We start from the raw sequence: 21,529 nt of genomic DNA, 5'->3' as shown, positions 1-21,529 counted from the left end.
GCTAATTCAGCATGTGCTCCTGTTGCTGGGCCACGCTGATAAAGCACTGTCAAAGGAGCCTGTGGGCTGCTGCTGCTGCTGCTGCTGTGATTGTGTCTAAATCGAATCACTACTATCCTGTTCTGGATCTCCCAGGTTCAGAGCCGCCCCAAGGAGGGGAGTTTATTGAATGGACAGAGCTGATTTATAGCGGAAGACAACAATTACATATCTGTTTGTTGCAGATCTCGAAAGCCTTCCTTCAGCCTTTGTGCACAAGTCACTGTCAGTGCATGAGGGTTGTTTTATTAAAAATATCAGCAGGAGCTTGTTTATATTTTTATCCCTCAGATGGATGGGTATAGATTTCATGTTGACTTTGCTGGGAGGGAAACAGTCCAACCCACCAGGTCTCCTTCCAGTTGTTTTCACACAATAAGGGGAGGGCTTGTCTGTGTCTATATATGCAGCAGCAAATCAAATCACGCACTGCTGTTGTTCCTCAGTGACAGGTGAAACGCAGCCTGCAGTAACACTTCAAGCAAAGAAAGGGCCACAAGGAGGTGATGTCATGTGTTTTTATGTGTGGCTGCAGCCCTTTAATGATAGGGCGTCATAGATGCACTCTTGTGTGTGCTGCAACTACAAGTTGAAAATTCAGCTTTGTCTTTCTTCCTAATTGGATAGTGGGAAAAAAAACAGATGGATGCATGTCTTCTACCCCAGAGGTTAACAAAACTTCTTTTTTTTTTGCTCGTGACCCCTTTACATGAAAGTTTTCGTACATGCATGCAGGCTCAAAACGAGGACATTGCAGGTCATGCAATGATGCCTCCAGAAATTTGTCATTGGGGTGGCCAGATGGGGCCGCTGAAAATCTACACTAAACAAAAAGCCATAACAGGATTTCAGGAATTTGATTTTGCTGTTGGAGTGGCTGAAAATTGTGTCATTATGGAGAGATAAGGAATCACATACTTATATTAGTTTCCTATTTTACAGTTAGTAGGGGCGACTTAACCCTTAAACACCCAGATATCATTAATATTTTGCTGCTTGTGGTGTCGTTTTAAAGAAAAAATTAAAATCCAACAGCCTATTATAAAAAGCAAAAATGTGCAAAATTACCTAGTTGTTAAGCATAAAAAAATCAAAGTTTAGAAGAATATCTGAAAAATAAGCATAATTTTCTGTAGCATAAAGTGTTTTTCTGTTACCCTCTCCTGTAAAATAAGCCTTCCAAAGTCAGGGGATTCTCAAGAGATGTATTTTGAAAATAAAAGTCAAACTGAAACTGCATTTGAATAAAACTTCAACAATCAAAGTTGGCATATACAGTTCCCATAACGCAACCCTCTCTGCCTCCTAATTGACCACATTGGTTGTCCACAAGCCATACTTTCCAGGTTGTAACACAGGTTTTCTGTTAAAAAGTTTAAGTCTTAAGTCTGAGATAACCCTGATGACATCATGAGGGATGATTTCTCAGAGTCTTTAAATAGTAGTGCTCCTTGTGATACTTAAACTGGACTAATTTGTTAAAGTGATGCACCCCCTTCATCACCTCACAACCCCTCAGGCCCCTTTGAATCTTGTGACCCCTTAGGTTGGGAACACTGCTTAATCCAGTGGTCGCAGCACTCTATCAATGTCAAGGGTTTAAAATTTGAGGCTCATCGAGCTGATATTGCACTGATGGATGCCTTGGACTAAATATTTTTTAGCACCACCAACCATCCTTTTACACACATTTGAAAATATAACAACAACATTAGAGCAAGACAGTTAGTTTGGCATATATGGGGCTGAGCAATATGGAGAAAACACCTCAATATCTGTACTTATGATACTGTAGGGTTGACTATTGCTGCTTTGGCAAAATATTTACTCAATACCATTTTTGATCATAATAATCTGTGACGTGGATATAATGTCTAAGTGGTGAAAGGAAAATACTAGGAAAGCCAGAGAGAGACTAGTACCAAAGAGTCTAGTGCATTCACTTCACTGTTGTCACTTCGCTGTAATTCAGCCTTTGAAAACAGGAAAAGACAACACAATATTACAAAATCCAAAATCGAAAACAATATCTAGTCTTCAGCCTTTGAAAACAGGAAAAGACAACACAATATTACAAAATCCAAAATCGAAAACAATATCTAGTCTCATATCATGATACCAATATAATATTGGTATACTCCCCAGCCCTATTAGCATGTGTTGTAAAAATGAGTTACTCCATCAGCATTGCTTGGAGAGTCAAAGCTCTGACAAAACAAATTAGCTGCGTAGGACTGATACATTAAATTAAGGGCGCCAGATAATTACAACCTCTAGGAAAATATGCAGCAGAACGGGTCCAGGGAGGAAATTGAGCAGCCAGAGGAAATATTTATTAGAGAGCATTTACCGTCCTGCTCCGCTAAACAAGGCTAAGCCTGAATCATAACCAAAAATAAGGTCAAATCAGGATCAAAGTCCTTAATGCAACAATGATGAGAGCCACAAATAGAAACACATCACAACCACAAACCTCTCTTTGATAGGACTGAATCACATGAAGAAGAAAAATGATGTTATGTTTACAGGAGTATTGTTAAAGTGCAGTCAGGGATATTGTTGTGCAATATCTTAACTGAAAGGTGTCTCTTGTGTAGCAGGGTGCACATAAGGGCAGGGGCGGATTTTCAGACAGTGGGGCCCTGGGCACAGACATGCAAAAGGCCCCTACTCACCTCTCCTTTATAGGAGCAGAATACACACACTCTATAGTTGGTTAGCCTTTTTGTGTCATTGCTTAGCATATCTGTGTGATTACAACGCAACCTTTAGAAGTTTGTGCCTCTTTGTGATCGCTTTCCCTCTTTTGTGTCATTGCTCGCATTTCTTTGTAGTTGCAATTTATCTATTGAGGTCTTTTGTGCCTCTTTGTAGTCGTTTTGTGCTTTGAGGTAATTTTGTTTCGTTTTTGGACATTTTGTTTCTCGTTTTGAATGTTTTGTCACTTTTGTGTAATTTTTTGCATCTCTTTGCAGTCAAAATGCATCTTTTGGGGTCTTTTGTGCCTCTTTGTAGTCATTTTGAGTCCCTTGAGGTAATTTTGTTTCAGTTTTGGTTGTTTTGTTTTATTCATGGGGTTGTTTTGCCCCTTTTTGTAGTTGTTTTGTGTCTCTTCGCAGTTCCTTTGCATTTCTTTGTGATCATTTTAAATATCTCCCTTTGTATTATGTGTTAATATGAGTGACACTTTGTAGGTGAGGGCCAGGGGCCCCCTTACACTCTGGCCTCCTGGGCCTGTGCCTGGTAGGCCCATGCAGCAATCCTTCCATGCATAAGAACTCTTTAAGTTCCCTGAACCAAGATAGTGATTCACATGACAGAAACACACTCTGGGTCATGGATGCTGTTCAAAGAATGACAATGACTCAGTGGAGTCGTGACAGGTGCAAACAGAGTTTGACAGCTCCTGCAATGGCTGACTGACAACAGGACTGCCAAAAGAGGAAATTCATATTTGCATAGGGCCAATGGCACAGCGCATCTTTGTGCAACAGCAGAAAAAACTTAAATTTCTTCTGAAGGATAAGAAACTATAAGCAAACCCTCCAGACTCAAACACAAGCTGAAACTTGAGTCTTTTCATTTCTAGTTATTTGGAGGACCTGAGCGTTATTTATCAGATTGTGCATCGGTTGCATGATCGCCTAAAATAACACTGACATCCTTTCTTTGATTCTCCCTTGCAGCTGCTTGTAGCGGGGGGTGGGGAGGGGGGTTCAAGCCTGGGAGGAGAGACGCGCAGCGGGCACCAGATGCTGCGATTGGTCGGACGCTCCACGTTGCTCCAACCTAAACAGCAGCGTAAAGCATAGACGATCGGAGGATGAAGCAGCCGGAGCATCCTCATCATCCGAGCCAGGCGCACGTAGCCCGCGGTGGTGGAGAGGGGAGAGAAATCAAAATAGCAACGCGTGACGGGTGCATGAAAGAGCGGTGATAAATTGGACTGTCGAGGGATCTGCACCGGATCCTCAGTGTGCTGCTGACAGCCAGGCAGCTCCGCAGCGCCAGACAACACGGCGCTGTTTTTTTTTTTCTACCACTGAGGAGCATCTCAACAACTGATCATGGGTTCGTCCTCTTGGTAATATTGTCTGAACTGAAACGCATCTGTAGAAAAAAACAACAACAACATGGGTTCCAGACTGAGCCGGCAGAGCAGCCTGGACAATGAGAATTTCTCCAAAAAGCGACGCAAGCTTCTGGATAGCACCGGAGAGAGCGATAGGGGCAGCCGAGGCGGCGGGGACTTTCTGTTTGCACTGATGCTGAAATCGGACAAACTGCCCGGGATGCTGCGGAGGACCAACCACAGCCCGTACATGAGGCGGGTGGCGTGGATCAAGGAGATCCAGAAGCTGCTCCGAGATCGCAGGATCGAGCAGGCGACCGACGTGCTCAAATTACTGAGGAAGGTAAGAAAGAAACTGCACGTAGCTCGGCCTGAGCCACTTGTTTACATAGCCTACACACAGTCCGTGCACAGCTTTGATGCTCCTGCAGCCATACATCCTCAAACATCCCTGAGCAACAGATGGATGACAAGCGGGAGCTGTGCGGATGCATTTGATATGTTCTGCACCTGTCCTGTATCCTGCAGTGCCACAGGTGCTTTCATCTTCCTCCTGCAGCCCCTGCTCTAACCCTGGCCTGTGACCTCTGACCCTAGCCCTCCTAACTCCTCTTTTCCCTCTGGAGGTGCATGCACAGCCACTTCTTGATGCATTTGTTTTTATAGAAAGTAGGCCACTGGTAGAGCTGTGTACCTGTGACACATTATTTCAGTGGCAGACAGTGTGTGACTCACCACAGCGTTCACTATCACTGAGGGTAAACGTGCTCGGTGTTGACATTTGATTTAATGGGATAAACCTGCACTCTAAAAGAGGAAATGGTCACACACTCATTGCATTATCGCAAATTTTGTTGTCTTTTCATGGATATATATAGATGCATGGGTGTAGATTTTGGGGAAGGGACACAGAGGGGAATATCGCCCCAATGTTTAGAATGTGGATTTGCCCCAAAGAAAAGATGGAAGTAGCCGAGGACTTTTACTTTGACAATAAACTGATGCAGAAAAGGCACAAATTATTGCATAAAAACAATGCAGGAAATTAAGTCTTTGATGCAGAGGACCTTTGACGAAGGACCCTAACCCCCCCCCCCCACAAAAGTTGAAATGGAACCTACGCACTTGCTAGGATACAGTTTCCATGAACACAAATACAGCCCCACCATCACCTCCTCCACCCGCCTCTCTACATCTGTCATTGTTTCCTCCTCTACGGCCACAGTCTCACCTCTCCTAAGGCTGTTCTAATGCTCCCATTAGGGCGACCTGCCCTCTCCATCCCTCTCCACTCCTAATGTGTGTGTGTGTGTGTGTGTGTGTGTGTGTGTGTGTGTGTGTGTGTGTGTGTGTGTGTGTGTGTGCACGCATCTCTATCTCCATCTCTCCATCTCTCCATCTCTCCATCTCTCCCTCTCTCTCTCAGTAATGGCCTGTGCTCCAGCAGCATCTATGTAACGCCCTGGAGTCTTGTGTTCCACAAAACAAAATATTATTCTTCTCCAAAAGCTTTCATTAACTTTATAAAAAAAAAGGTCACAGAAATGAAAATCTAGGTCAGTGACATTGCTTTAGCAGTGTCTTGCTGTGGTTGCTGTGGTCATGGTTAAACCTTGTCATTTTTTGATGATTTTCATAAGATTCTTTGCCTTTTTGGCTGATGAAAACCTCTAAAACCCAAAGTCAAAAACAACTGTTTTTATTGTTGGTTTTTTTATAGTTGCACTATATTCGATGCACTCTTCAGTTGAAAAGGACAATACTGTAGCTACAAGTAGTTGTTATCATGACCTAGAATATGTGACACACAATCCAGCTCCACTTTCCTGAGTAAAGGATGTTGGATTTTAATTACAGGTTTGCTTTTTCAAAGCCTTTTCTCCCCTGCGGTGGGATATGTAGCATTAAATCATGCAAGGGCGTAGGTTTCATTTTGGTATTGGGGGGATGCATGAAATGGGGGGTTTTGAGGGTCCCCTGCTGGAAAAAATTGAGCATCATACACTTAATTTCCTGCATTCTGGGTAATATTTATGCACCAATTTGTGCATTTTCTGCATCAATTTATGCTGCGAATGCATTCAATTTTGTCAAAGTAAAAGTCTTCTGCTACTGTCATGTTTTTATTTTGTAGTATAGGGGACAAATGCACTTTTTAAATATTGAAAGCTACACCTATGCAATAATAATTCCTATGTTAAAACATCCCAAAACACCACAAAATCTGATAAACAGGATGCAAATTTCCTGCAAGAAATGCATGAGGGCAACTGTCACAAACTGACTTAAGCCATGTTGGTTTTTAAAATAATACTTGAATACATTTTTAAAATAAGATTCAGATGCCACAGTGTGTGCTTTTCTTAAATTCTATTCACTGAGTTCAACACACCGAGTTAGAAAAGTGAAAGAACTGGACTTTTCAGAATAAATGTCACAAAGAGTAGGTGCAAAAACTAAGAAAATAGCATCAGTGGATGAAAAGTTAAATACATAAATAGCTCCAAAAAAAGCGTTAAGGGACAAGAATCAAACAGTCCTAGTGTCAATCTTATGATAACAACAGATAATGGCAGCTGCTTTCTTTCGACGCACCAAGGTGGCCCTCAGCCTAACGTGTACAATAATATGTAGGTGCATAGAGGATGTGACGGCAGCCTTGGCATTCTCATTTGTTTGCTTGCCCTCAGGCCCCCCCTCTGTCTTTTAGCTGTCAGCCAATCCAGCGTTAATTACTCTGAAGCCCTGACACAGGAGAGAGTGGAACCTCCTTAATCAAGCCGAGGAGATAAACTGGCCGGGCCTGGGCTCCATGACAGCCACGTCACAGGGGACATGGGCTCGCTGCTTTCTAAATGAGCTCCACTTTTATTAAATAAGCCGTACTTTATCTTTCCTCGCAGCATTGCAGGCAGATATCTGAGAGATCCTGTTCTCTGAATTCAAAAGGAGTTCGTGGCAGATTTAATTGGTGTGTAACAGCGAGCTCTGCTCCAGATATGAGAGAGATCTGAGCTGTGCCGTAGATATGGGAAGGATTTGTGGCTTCACGCCGCGCTCGCACACGACAACTGATCGTGTCTAAACTCAGAAGCGAGATATTTTTATACCTTGTTTTTTTTTTCAGAAGGGCAGAAGCAGCTTCTCCCCCCGCCTTGGGTTCAGTCTGTGTTTACTGTTGCCCTTGTTAAAAGGGGAGCTGGTAATGTGGAGCTGCCAGCCTCCCACTCAAACTGTCTATTACAATCAATGCCAATTGTGTTGGAGAGGAAAGAAATGTGTGCAGGTGTGTGCCCACTGTAGCGTGTCTCGAAGGCTTGCTTCTCTCATTAAAGTTGCATGGGCTGTATGAAACTGCCGTGGCTTGCCTCGTTAGGACGTTAAGGATGGACGTGTTGATGAAGGCAGATAGTACAGTTCAGTACGCACAGCTGCACTGCTGACTGTTGCCTGTCTCGCCACACTCAAAAGGTCATCTCAAATCTCCCTCTTTCAGTCGGTTTGATTTGTTTTCAATGCACATCCTCTTGGATTTGTCATATTTATGAGTAAGCTGCCATGACAGCTGTCAATTCTGACCTCTCTGCAGATGTATTTATGTGCTGCGTAAACTTTTAAGTCACGTTTGCTCAAAATTTCATGTTCAAGAGGGCAGCTGGCATATTTTTATGAGGTGAAAGATATAAAAAAAACAGTAAAAAACATACATATGCATAGATAATAATGGGATTGCATGCATTTTTGACATTTTCAGGGATGGTAGAGGAACCTCAAGGAAAGCAGAATATTCTCATTGTGCAGTGAGGCGTGCATATTCCTCAAAGTATGGAAAAATGACCCGACAAATAGCCAAAATCTACAATGTTTTCACATTGGATCAGAGTCAGGAGCTGTCAAACTGTATGTGCTATGGCATGTTGGGATACATGTGGCTCGATGCCATGGTGTTATTATATATGCCAAAACGCCCCGTTCCCCTGTGACTTCCCATAGATCTCACTTTCCTACTGTAGATGAAAAAGCTCCTGTCTCCTTTAATGAATATTTAAAACAAAACACTTCTTTTATCTTTCCATCTCTAGTCACATTGCCCTTGACACAGCAGGGCCCTGTTTCCATCCCTAATGCATTTTTTTTCCTCAGGTCCAAAGTCACACTTTTAGATACCTGATTATAATTATTGCAGGATGTTATTTTAAAAATACACTTTCATCTTGCTGCGGTTGTGATGCTTCTTATGTTCCTCTACTTTGGTAGGATCTCGGTTTGGAAGGCACCTCGCTCAACGACATCTTGTACAAAAACGCCGCCTTCCTCAACCTCGTGGACCCCATCTCGCACGAGCTGCTGCTCAGCCTGGCTCGAGAGATGCAGTGTCCTAAGAAGGTCAGCTCACTTTTATTCCTCCCTTCCTTAACAGTTGCAGAGTATCCGCAAAGACTCAGCTCTATGTTCTGCGAAACAAAGCCCTCTCCTAAAAATACTCCCCCGATGGTTTCCTTTTGTGAAGTAATGAGTTCTCGAGATCAATGAAAATTCAATCTGAGGATGTTATCGACTTACATTTCTACAGACGGATGCTTGAAAGAATTCCCGCAGACACATGTTACCTCTTAGCAGCTAGAATTAGGACCAGCTGTTTAGCATGAATCCTAGATATTTATGGTTGTTTAATTTTCTTCCTGCCACTTTGTTTATTGCAGTTTGTTAAATTTATGTAACTACATTTTGTGATCTCCTCCCTAAAAAGTCATTCAATTGGAGTGACTTATTAATATCTACAAAATAACAAGCAATAACCCACAAGGAATCATTTCTTTTCTGTTATTTTCAGCCAGTAAAGGAGCTGTATGCGGCATCCCGAGCATATCTACGATTCAGAGCATTGATGTATAAGGAGAACTGGATACAGCGTTTGAGGCAGGAATTCGTTCATTCCTATGAAAGTTGCTAAGTGGTGCATGAAGCCAAAACAGCTTGATTTCCATGTTCTGAAATTACCCAGATTTTCCACATTGTAGACACTTACAGCAGCCACGCAGCTAACTTGCGGTTTAGCACCCTGCTAACTTGAATGGGAATTAAAAAAATGATGCAATAAAGCAAATCTGCCAGACTTTTGAATTGGTATCGGACTGAATGGATCAAATCACGATTTTAAAAGGGTTTTTGATGCAAAAAAAAGTATCCACTGATTTACAGATGTCTCTTTTATAATGAAAGTCTGTGGGGAAAAAAATGTCCTCACAGCCCAGCGCTGTTCCTGGGTTCTTGATTCAGAGTCTGCAGTAGGATTGGCTACACACAGTTCTCAACATGGAGGTGGCTGAGCAGATGTCTAGCAGCTAACAGTCCTGATTCTATAAACAGTGCTAACAACAGCAACAGTGCTAACAGAGCTAGTTGCGTTAACTGGGAAACTTGGGCACCACGCCTTCACAACATCATTGTCCTAAGATCGGCTGTAAATGTCATTTTAGTGCAGTACAAAGCAGCGGCGATTTGCTAGCCAGCGGGACAGACGACTCACAGGAGTCCCTTTTACACTATCTATTCAGGGCAAGAATGCTACACCATTATTCCTCCTCCACATTCTGTATAAAAGGTACGATTGTGTATTTGGGGACAGAGTTAGATCGCCATTAAGCCGACAGCGGAGGGAGTAACAGCGTTGAATTGACATCTGTGTGAAACAGACAGTCGGCAGGACGGAGTGTGACATTTTGGTGATGTGTATTTATACAAAGCACCACCAAGAGATTTCAAAAGCAGCTAGCAGCAGTTAGCGGCTAATTTTAAGAAGAAGAAAAATAACCGCAAGTAGAGGAGACAATTAGGTCTGGGAGCTGCTTACCCTCCAAGCAGATTATTATTAGCAAATTAAGTTATTGCCACGTTATGCCATTGTTATTATCTAGTGCTGTCCAACACATTTGTTCTATTTCGAACTAGACACCGACACTTCACGTCATGCATCTTGTGCTTCTGGAACGCCGACATGCTATCTGATATCGCACTGTGGCAGCATTACGCTGGCGTTATTTGGATCTGTACAAAAAAAGCAAAGCCAGGTCTTCGTTACGGCCTTATCGTGGGATCTCTGTGTAAAAAGATTTAGGGACCCACATGTACCAACATGCACACATGGCTGGACCAACAACAACAACAACAACAACAACAACAACAACAAACAGAGATCACAAAACATAGAAAGGTAGCAAGACTTCATTCTTGGCTCAGGATGCTGTTACTTCATTGTTTCTTACAGCAAATAGCTGTTTGCTGCTAAATTAATGCTTTGAATGTTGCATAAAGATAAAAAAATGTCTGTTTTGTCTGACCTGAATTCATAACTCAGTTTGTCTCAACCTCCAACTGTGACTATTGAATTATTTTGATGCAGCCAATGGCCACCAGCAGCCACAACATGGCAAATGAACCGAGAGGACCAGTGTTTACCAGTGGCGGTGTTAAATCTCACTTCTCTTGTGTACTTCCTGTGTTTTCCCCACTGATGCACACTGCATGTGATTAGATTTTCTTGCTCCAGCAAGGCAGCTAAATTGTGTTTTGTTCAGGGGTAGCTCAAGGCGTCACGAATAACAACAAACCATTTTTATTTTTCTGTTCAATGAAAGATCTTACAGGTTGGTGAGGAAATGGAGGAAACTTAAAGTGCGGATAGTGTGAAATGATGAACAGCAAAGATGTTTTCTCTTGCAAAAATCTCACACTGAAAGCTGCTGCGTCACTACCGTTGGTCTCTTTGTACTAAGTGCCATTATGACTCTCCCTGCTCTGTTCTACAGGATGCAGACACTATAAAGTCTTCAGATAAGATTTGCAGACAGCTGATCTACCACCTGACCCCGCACTCAAAGTGGCTGAGGCAGAGCATGTCCAGACGGAAATCCCAGGCCTGGTAAGCCCTTCTGTCCAGACATCCAGTCTGTAATAAATCTGCAGCTACGCACAACAGAGAGCAGGGCTCGGCTCCGTGTCGAGCTGTAGAGATTTCCATCTTTGTAGCTGACATTGAGCTAGGACGGAGCTGGCCACAGGCTGACCTGATGGGGACGCCATGGTAACCACAACTGTCAATCATCTTGCTTTTTAAGTGCTAGAGTCCGTGCAGTGGATGTGTGGTGCCACTGGCCTTTCTCTCTTTTCAGAAGTGGCACAGCAACAAATCTATCCATCTTTTTCTGAAGAAAAGCTGCGAGTATTATGTTGTAAATGTAGTTATACGCATCTGTTTGAAAGGGTGAATTACTTTTGATGTGCAATGATGAATAGGGAATTATCTTGTGTACAAATAGTTTTTTTTTGTGCCCAGGTGTTGGCTTAATAATCCTATTCATAAGGAGTATCATAAGTCTTTCTCGTGTAATTGCTTATTCTACAGCCGGCTAGAACCGCAAATAATGCATTCATTTTCCGTGGGGTGAAAATAATCTCAGGATTGAGAGGCAGACAATGGGAACACAGTGAGATGAGACAGGTTCATTATGAGTCAGTCGGAGGTATCAACATGCAGCATCAGAGGAAAGCGAAGACATATTCACAGGGATCTGGCAGGATCAGACACTTCACTGTGGAGCTGCACAAGCACGGCTCTGTTGTGCTCGTGGACGTTTTAATTCAGCCAAGAAGAGGAAAGACACAGGATCTAACTGATACTGACAGCATCTCTGAAAATGTGCAGATACATACGATTGCTAAATTCTTAGCTGAAGGGGCTTTTTTTTTTTTTTTTTTTTTTTTACTTAGTCATGTTGTTGGCTTGGTAAACCTGCAGAGAGAGAGACGGTCTTGACACTGGCTGAGACAGCAGGAGCAACATGAATCATTAAAACAAAAATCCACCCTAAAACAGAATATTAATACAGTTGATGCTGTGAGCTCTGACAGCTTCGTCTGATGTTGTGTTCATGAACAAACACCTGTCACAGCCAGGAGGAGATGAGACAGGACCAGGCTGCCGCTCACTGTGAATAGAAAACTCACTTTCATGGAAATACTTTTTCTGGTTTTGAACTTGTATAAAACATTGTGACGAAATGATTTAAATTCTAACACAAATATTTCCTTGGTGCAAAGTTAGATTTCCATTTAGATTTTTATTGTTATTTAAGAGAGCAGATCAGATTGTTGGGTGATGCATTAAAGCCTCGTGTGGTCCTGGGAGGTTAGGAAATTTTAGTGTTGTTTGTGCTGAAGGGACAGTTCACCCCAAAATCAAAAAATACATATTTTCCCTGTTACTCATAGAACTATTTATCAATCTAGATACTTTTGGTGTGAGTTGTTGAGTGTTAGGCTGGATTTACACTACAAGTCTTGATGTCCAATTCCGATTTGTTGCCTATATCCAATGTTTTTGACATTCTGGTTACATCTACTCACCCTCATGCCGATGGAAAGTTGGGTGAAGTTTTATAGTCCACAAAACATTTCCGGAGAGTTTCAAGGGGAAAGGTGTTGCACTCATCTTCCAGCCAAGTGATGCAAATCGTGACCAGGATTTGAAAAAATAAGAATACAAACTACATAATAAAACCAAATAATGAATCCATACAGCTCGTCCGGAGTAATCCAAGTGTCCTGAGGTCCCAATGTGCCATGTTGTTTTTAAAAAATGTCACTGTTTTTAGCCTTGTTGTAGCCTGTAGCCATTAGCTTCTTGTGAGGGAGCCGCGTTCACCGATGCGCGCGCGAGAGAGAGACCAACGACAGCTCGCGGACACACACACACACACACACACACACACACACACACACACACACACACACACACACACACACACACACACACACACACAAACTAGTAGAGTTAGCAGTAAGCAACAAGTTCCTCTGTAGGATGTAAAACTACATTTGGGGAAGCTTCCGGGAAAAATGTAAATACTGGGGTACAGATAACGCGAGTTTTCGCTGGTCTCGCGCGCGCACATACGTTCGCTTACGCACGCGCGTTTTTTCAAGCGCATGCGAAATTTAAGCAGGTGCAAGATTTATAATAGATCCATGGGTGCAATGTTGCAAACGCAGATATGGAATTTGAGTCACTTTTTAAGAGTAGATGTAAGCAGGCAGTCAAAAAAATGGATATAGGCAAAAAAATTGTAGTTTCTATCCAGCCTATGGCACTCTGCTATGCACAAAGCGCAAAAAAATCAATAAAAACTGCTCATAACAAGGTCTTACCTTGCGTAACGGGATTATGTTTTCTGGAAAGAGACATGGCTATTAAGGTTTATCAAATGTATTTTTGAGCATCACAAGTCAAAGGGCATTTAGTTTTGATCATATCAGAGAGAAGGCAGACTACACACATTATCTCCAACATGCGGCAACTCCCACCAAAACAACCTAGATTTGTGAAATGCAACCATTTGTTTGCTGGTCAAAACTTGAGAAGCTCAATGCTGCTCTCCTGTATGTACACTGTAAAAAGGAAGCCAAAGCCAGAAGCCAGTTAGCCTAATTTAGCATAAATAATTTGCTCTGTCTGCTCTGATCAGGGTCACAAAACCTGACTACCAGCATGTCTAAAGCTCACCCGGTAACATGCTATATCTCACTTTAATCTGTACAAAAGATTTTCTACTTTCAGATAGACCCAGGATAACTGTTTTCCACCATGACCTGTCTTTATGCTAAGCTAAGCCAACTTTCTCCTGGTTGTTGCTTCAAACGTATCACACATAAATTAAAGTGGCATCAATCTTTATTTTGAACTCTGCAAAATAAGCGGGTAAGAGTTTTTTTTCTAACATTTTGAACTATTTCTTCATCTGGCAAGGATTTACCTGCACACATTTAGTGGAGCAGTATGTAGACTAATGAATATAGTTTTAGGGTGGATTTTACTTCCCTCTAACTTCCATCTTTGTGGAGCTGCAGGCAAACTGCCCTCATCTGTGCAAAAATGCAACAATCTAACCTCTGAGAGGTTTCTCTGTACTCAGAGGAAACAGAAACAGCTCAGTCCGGTTTAATGCCACCGGATTGTTCATCCCTTCATTATCCAGCATTAGCAGTGCACACTGGCCGTTCTAAATACTTTACACACATTTCTGACTGAAATGCCACACTGAATTAAAGTCTGAATCTCTCTAATCCTGTTAATCTATCTTACTAGTTTATTTGAATTTTGCTAGAAATGATTTCTTCCTTTTTTTTTTTCTCACATTATATGAAAGAGCTCGACAATAAGCTTGATGGAAGCAGTGACCCAGAAACGCTGCCGAGGCGCACACACCTTAAGGGTAATTTCATGTGAGCATAAAAATTGGCAACACTTTCGTGGCCCTCTCTCTCTTCAATTTTCACACCTCTATCTTCTTTTTCCATCAGCCGTTTTTGACCTCGTAATTACTTTGTGCCCACTGTCACCTCCGAAACTAAACAACCAAAACATATTGTGGCAGCTGCATTTTTAGTCCAACATCACTTGAAAATCACTTAAAATTAAATTTTGTCTCATACTGTCCTAGTCACTAATAAACATTAGATATTATATTGTAGCAAGGTATGCATGTTTAAGTTTTCTCACGGCACCGTCGGCCATTTTTACTGAGTGCTTCAGTTCTAGGAAAATGCAGAGTAAGACAGAGCTGTAGGTTTCGTTTCAACATTGGAGGAGGTGCTTATAAAAAGAGGGTTTAGGCGTCTTCAGCCATAACATTTTTTAGCCTAATTTCCTCCGTTTTTGTGAATTTTCAAGCACCTATTTGTGCTTTTTCTGCACCAATTTATGGTATAAATATCTGCAATTTTGTCAAAATAAAAGTCAACTCTTGCTTTCATGTTTTTACTGGAGGGGACAAAACTACATGTTCAAAAATTTTGCGTGCCTCTCAAAATCAACACATATGGTATAAGAGACAGAAAGGACAAACTGGGCAGAGCAAGCTCCTCCAGTTGGTGTTTTTTTCCCGAAACATCCATCAAACAAAAAGATATGGAGTTGAAATTTATATTCAGGAACTGCCTTTATTGATATGGACTGTGAGCTGTGAGGTTGGATTTCCAGCACCATGAAGGACAATGCAGTGGTGTGAGTTAGTGTGTGTGTGTGTGTGTGTGTGTGTGTGTGTGTGTCACTGTTGCACACTCCTCTATATAGTCTTACATATATAATCCATCAGAAAATGAATAGAAAATATAAATGAAATGTCAGCGAGCAGATGTGATTAGCCTGCTCATCTCTCGTGCAGTTTAGCTTCAGCCATCAGAGCTGCTGATATGAATAATAGAGCGAAGCTTAACCGTAAATGACTCTGCAGAAAACAAAACGGTACGAGCAGTGTGATAACAGCCTGGGGAGGGAGGGGGGGGGTCGAGAGGAGCAGATGAACTCCTGGAAATACTTATTTATAGTTGAAATAAAATGGGATTTTTATGACAGCTGTCATTTATTAGCATATGGATTTTAACTGTTTTAAAAAAAACATTATTTTCTGATTTTATATAACAATTCTCCTCATTTCAATTACAATCAGATAACCCAAAGACTTATGTTGATAAATAATAAAAGCCACGCAGACTGAATTCAAATGCTGCCTCATTATATCAAATCAGTGACACACAGAGCTTCCTCACTGTTTAAGTGACAATACCTAATAGATGGCATCATCATACAATGTTAATTAAATTGATTACTTGATGAATAATGGATGGGCATTTATTAAATAACATGATTGTGCTTGTAGATACTTACTACTTACTATCTGTTTTAATATTGGCTTCAATTCAGCACAGAGATGCACGGAGGGATTATTTTCTCTCTGCTTGCTGCGTAGGACATCTTCTAACACTATAAATTGAATGTGATTTGATTCACAGTCACCACACCTCTAAATTATAGCGTTTTCGACACCCTTTTAATCATTTACCTGTTACCTGGTTCTGTCATTTAAACTGAATCCTGTTGTCAGTGTTCCCGTGGATGTAAAGACACCAAAAAGGCGTCCGCTGGAAGTTATCAGCGACACTCTTGTTCTCTGGTGTCAGATTAATCTGGAGGAAGGATGAAAGAGGCTTCCGGAGAGTTCGCCTCAGACATCCATTTTTCCCAAGCTCAAAAGGGATGAGTCTGTCTGACAAAGGAAGGAGTTGTGTGATCAGAAACCTATTCACACCTGCAGGGGAGCCTCCGCCAGGCCCCGGCCATTAGGACTTTTGTGCCTCTAGAGAAAATGAGGGTTCTGTCATATAAAAGGCTAGACAACAGAGCGGGGCAAGACAAGACTTTGATAAAGATACGGCAGCCTTGAAAAATGTCTTTATCTCGTGATTTTGTGCTGAACAGCTGATTAAACTCCCTTTAGCCCAGCTTCAGGAGAGGGTTTTATACTCCCTTTTTGTGTTTTGCGGTTAATTCAACAACTGTGATGCTCATAAACTCATCTCCTGCTTCTAAAATGCCGCAAAGGGCACATCCATCTTCAACGGTATCAAAAAACACTTTAAAGCATGACAAGTGACAGGTACTGCAGTGGATGTCACAGTAAGTCACCAGGCAGCCGGAGGATGTTATAATTCACTCTGACACTGAATCAGCATTACAAGCCACTTCAGTAACGGCTCGAGTTAAACACACCGCATCCTCGGGGGAGGGGGCATCGGTATATGGGACTGACTGAAAACAAAAGGGCGTAAATAATGCAGAAATGTATACAACTGCAATGTAAAGCAATGCTGCAGAAAGTATCACTTGTCTTTAAGTTGAGCTTCAAATCCTGCTTGGATTACACAAAATCCTGAAAGGGCTTTAAGGTTTGAAAAAGGCTTGTGCTTTGAGTCCGTGCACCAAAACACTCAGATATCCTGCACATATTACCCTGTTGCTGCATGATTCACTGATCAACAGAAACTGTTATTGTTGTAATGGAGACAAGCCACACTGCAAGTCCTGACGCAACAGTTTTTCATCACTTCATTAAACGGTGGACTGAAACAAGTCTAAGACAACTGGCTCTTGTTAAATGTTTTGGTGTTAATACACCACTGTTTACTTCACTACACTTCATGTCTCTCAAATATGACAATAAATCTTTTAAAACTCATATTCCAACCCTTTTGCTTCCACTGATCATGTAACCAGCTCACTATGAATTAACAATCCTTTACCGATGATCCATTAAGTCTGACCTAATCACATAAAGCCATAGTGATGAGATCATTTATTAATGGTGATTATCATGCATGAAGTCATCATCATGTAATACAACATCATGAGTCATGCATTACTTGAAGCATATGTTTTCTACCCTGATCATTAAGTGTTAACAATCATGCTCGTAAGACATTATTTTAGTTCAATGATACAATAGCAAAAATTGTCAAAAACGCCCTATTTAGTAAAGTTAGGAAAATAATTCCTTGATTTTCACTTCAGATCCACACAAAAACTAACCATTGTTCCACTCCTTTTTCACCAAATGTCACTGAAATCTGCACACAGGTTTTGGGGCCATCTTGCTAACTTAAAAAGAAGCATGATAAAAATAAAATGACTCAAGATAGTAGCATCTTCTTAACAAAGCACTCCCCCCAAAAAATGAATCATTTCCTGTCTTAATAAATACAGGGAGCAAATATCTTATATTGAAAGTTTTATCTTTTCCAAAGTTTATCTTTTAAGTAGTTATCTGTTTTGGCTGTGTGCTGTAAGGAGCTCCTGGCCGTCAGCGCTTTAAGCTCAAGCTGCTGGCTCGCTCGGATGTTTTGGCTCCTCTGTTTACACTAGTAAATCCCCATGCTGGAGTCTCTGTGTCAGCCTTCCGCTCCATGCCGGCCCGGTCACCCCCTCCTTTATACAACACAGGAAACACAACATAAAACCAGGGCCTTGTTCCCAATTACCATCCTTTCACCCTGCAGCTGAAAACTGGTTTGTGTGTTTTCATGAGTCATCTGAATTCTCTTTGTTGTCTTCGATAGTCTCAAGACAACTCTACAGAAGAAGCTGTCCAGTGACTCGGTCGATTTATCTGGCATCCCGCTGTCCACCCGTGACGTCCGTCAGGTCGCCTTCTACCTCCAAAACAACAGAGACAGCGTGGTGGCCGTGGACATCAGCTTTACTGAACTCCAGGACGACAACCTGAAGATCCTCCTGCCTCTCCTCGCCACGCTGCCCAAACTCAGCACCCTGGCTCTCAACGGGAACCGCCTCACCCTTGCTATACTCAAAGACCTCACCGAGATGCTCAAGGACCCCAAGATGTTCTCCAGCCTGGCCTGGATCGACCTGGGCAACAACGTGGATATTTTCACCATGCCTCAGCCGCTGCTGGTGGCGTTGCGGCGGCGCTGCAGCCTAAAGAGCAGCCTACCGACGATCTACGAGTACACGGAGGGTCAACCTTACTGCTACCACCTGGAGACTTCCATCGAGGAGCCCAGCCACTACGAGGAGGAAGAGGAGGAGGAGGACGAGGCGGAGGAGGACGAGGACGACATGGGGAACAAATTCGAGCTGGAGCCGTGGAGTTTGGGCGAAAAGCAGCTCTCCAAAGACTTCACCCTGCACTACTGTGAGAGGTGATGGGGTCTTTCGCTCTCTGAGGCGTTGTCCCACGGCACTCCTTTACCTCCTTCGCCCTCTCGCCCTCACACCACGAGCCCAGTCACCCTCAGAGGCACGGGGGAGACCGGTGCCCACATTGTGAACCTCTCGTCCCGACACGGCTACCAAGCTATTCCTAACCATCTCTGAGTTAACCCACACAAGATGACAGTGAAGCGACGGTCACGGCGGCGGACTTACTGTGTTGGTGGATGGCGCTCTTGGGAACAAGGTGCGGTTTCATTGGAGGGGGGCTGGAAGAGTTAATCAACCGGTGCTCTCTCTCTCTCTCTCTCTCCCTCTATCACTCTCTCTTTCTCTGACAGTGGCAGCTGAGGAGCCAATCCCAAGGAGATTTAGATCAGTTGGTTGGATGGAGGAGCAGCATCCCGGCGGTGGCTGAAGTTCGAGTTAGTTTGGAAACAGAGGGTCCCTCTGGGTTCTCTACCAGGACTGGGACTATCTCTGGCAGGCAGGGCCTAGCTCCACATTGTGTGTTCTCTGTTAATCTCTCAACAAAAGCTATGACACAAGTTCAACAGACTATACAGCCGACGACCTGTCACGTGACGCTGGCAAAACTGCTAGGTCAAGACTTTTTGCGTTTTCCCCCCCTTTCCAAATGTCCACTTGTGAATACCCGCGCAGCCCTTGTGTAGATGTAAATGAGGACACAAAACAAGGTTCTCTTGTGTTTCCACGGGCTATTTTTGTGCACTTTTGGTGAACAAAGCAATCTTAGAAGACAACAGGTAGGACTCAACAATGGGTAGCTGTCACGGATTGTTTTTTTGTACTTGCCTAAATGCTGATATTCACCTCTTTGTGATTATTGAGCTGCTGTCGTCACCACCACAGTGTTTCACTGCATTTATGACACAAGTGTTAATGTGGGCCACCGAGTCTGAGCAGTGCCCAAACTGCTCGTCCTACTGCCGTTTGTCTCTGCAGATATGTTGTCATGTCCATTTCTTGATACCGTCTACTTCAGTGGCCCTGTGTTTGTTATGAGACGCAGCCATGACTGTTTACTTTAGGTTCCAGTCTGTCTACAGTAGCACATAATGATGAAGTTAGACTGACTGAAAGCACTTTAAGAGGACTGTTTTTTCTGTTTCTCCATAACATATACTCTGTGTACATTGTTTATAACTATTTACAAAGCTGGACGTATACCTCCTTAAGGTAAACTGATGACCAAATGGCTCTTGATTGTTAGAAGGATCATTGAAATCGGCATACCCGCATCACCAGATATATAATAAATGTTTAAGTGTTTGTTCTGTGTGTTTGTAACAGTAAAACGTCTGATTACTGCTGTAATTATTTGTGTTGTTGTTTTGGTGTTCTGTCTTTTGTCCGACTCTGTAATTATAGCAATGACTTTAATTATGAAACCGAGCGCAGCGACCTCTTGCTGTAAGCTCGGGTGGTAAACAAAAAAAAGGTTGGTGGTTTATGGGATTACAAAATAAAACAGGAAACAGGTTCAGCAAATGTAGATTACAGTCAGAGCGGACGCTTTCATGTCGAATGTTTCATTTGAATGATGGAGAGCACTGTCCACGTGGTTTGTAGGTTATGTTTTGTGTGTCAACGTCAAACTTTTCCTTGTAGCCTTGTGTGTAATTGTCTCATGCCAAACACTGACTGCCAATAAAAAAAAATGATCCCTATCAAAAGTGTTTTTTTTGTTGTTTTTTTTTGAAGATTCCCAGAGTAAAAAAAGAACTGCTGTAACGTCTGGGTCACAGGCAGAGCATGCAGCTGCTGACAGAAACAAACGCAGGATTTATTTATGCAGATTAGTCTGTAAATAGGGCAATAAAAGAAATCAGCCCGGAACGTGCTGTTCAGGATTGGTCGCTGGAAGTGCTGTGCTTGTTTCTGAGCCAGCAGATCATCTGTGCCGCTGTGTGCTGTCAGGGAAACGCCTGAGCTGCCGCCGTTTGCCAGGGAAAGGCAGGGTGGTCATTGCATGAGGCCCTACCCATGATCCTCTCCTGGCAACCTTTTGTTTCTGCTGCCAGACATGGTAATGTGGCATTTGCAACAGGTGGTGCCTATAAGGTCAGGGCACAGTGTGACTGTCACACCCCCTGAGGTCCAAATACCATGTGACAGGGCAACAGAGCCCACCCACCACAAAAAAACACCAGGATCCTGTTATCTGACCTTTTCCCCTCAGGGGTCGTATATATTTCCTTTGGATTTTAAGTAAAGTATAAAACAAAATCAATTTATTTGGCTTAACTGTGTGAACTGAAAACATTCCTCATGGAGGAATTTGAGCAGAGACTTTAAGTGCATCATATTTCTTCCCAAACTTTCTCCCAGGAAACTGCTCTCCTGTTTGTATGACTCACTATTTGATCTGATTATCGTGCTCCAGCTGCTGCATGCTCCAGCACAAAAATGAAAAATAATTTATGAAAAACAGCACCGAGAAGTCACGCAGATTGTTCAGAATGCATTATGGCACAGAGGAATGGATTTACCGATTTCAGCAGCAGTGACCCCGTTTTGAGCAGGCGGCTGAGGGCCACTTTGGTGCATCCAAATAAAGCACCTGCTGTTATTGGTTGTTGTCATAGATTGCTGCCATGATTTATTTGTTTTTGAGCTATTTATGTATTTAACATCATCATTCTTATTTTTGCACCTTCTCTCTCTGACCTTTATAGTGAAAAGTCAGTTTTGTTCACTTTTCTTGCCATTATTGTTTTGACCTCATAAATGCCATTGCAAAGTGGCACCAATAATAGCATCCATGCATTTATATAAAATGTTTTTAAGTCAAATTTTAAAATCTACTTCATAAGCTGTTTAAACAAGTTGTT

General features: G+C 42.5%; 1 protein-coding gene across 1 annotated transcript; it reads left to right on the top strand.

Moving 5' to 3' along the window:
* The first annotated feature begins 4,027 nt into the window (after positions 1 to 4,027).
* Positions 4,028 to 19,619, top strand: lrrc75ba (leucine rich repeat containing 75Ba). Its single transcript, XM_042488730.1, has 4 exons — positions 4,028 to 4,454; positions 8,369 to 8,497; positions 10,921 to 11,033; positions 18,062 to 19,619. The coding sequence occupies exons 1-4, from the start codon at positions 4,173 to 4,175 to the stop codon at positions 18,666 to 18,668; spliced, it is 1,131 nt and encodes a 376-aa protein (XP_042344664.1). The 5' UTR covers positions 4,028 to 4,172; the 3' UTR covers positions 18,669 to 19,619.
* The last annotated feature ends 1,910 nt before the right edge of the window (positions 19,620 to 21,529 follow it).

The sequence above is a fragment of the Plectropomus leopardus genome, chromosome 6 (genome assembly GCF_008729295.1).
Source record: "Plectropomus leopardus isolate mb chromosome 6, YSFRI_Pleo_2.0, whole genome shotgun sequence".
Lineage (NCBI taxonomy): Eukaryota > Metazoa > Chordata > Actinopteri > Perciformes > Serranidae > Plectropomus > Plectropomus leopardus.
Note: the sequence above shows the minus strand (reverse complement) of the source record. Positions and strands in the feature narration are given on the sequence as shown.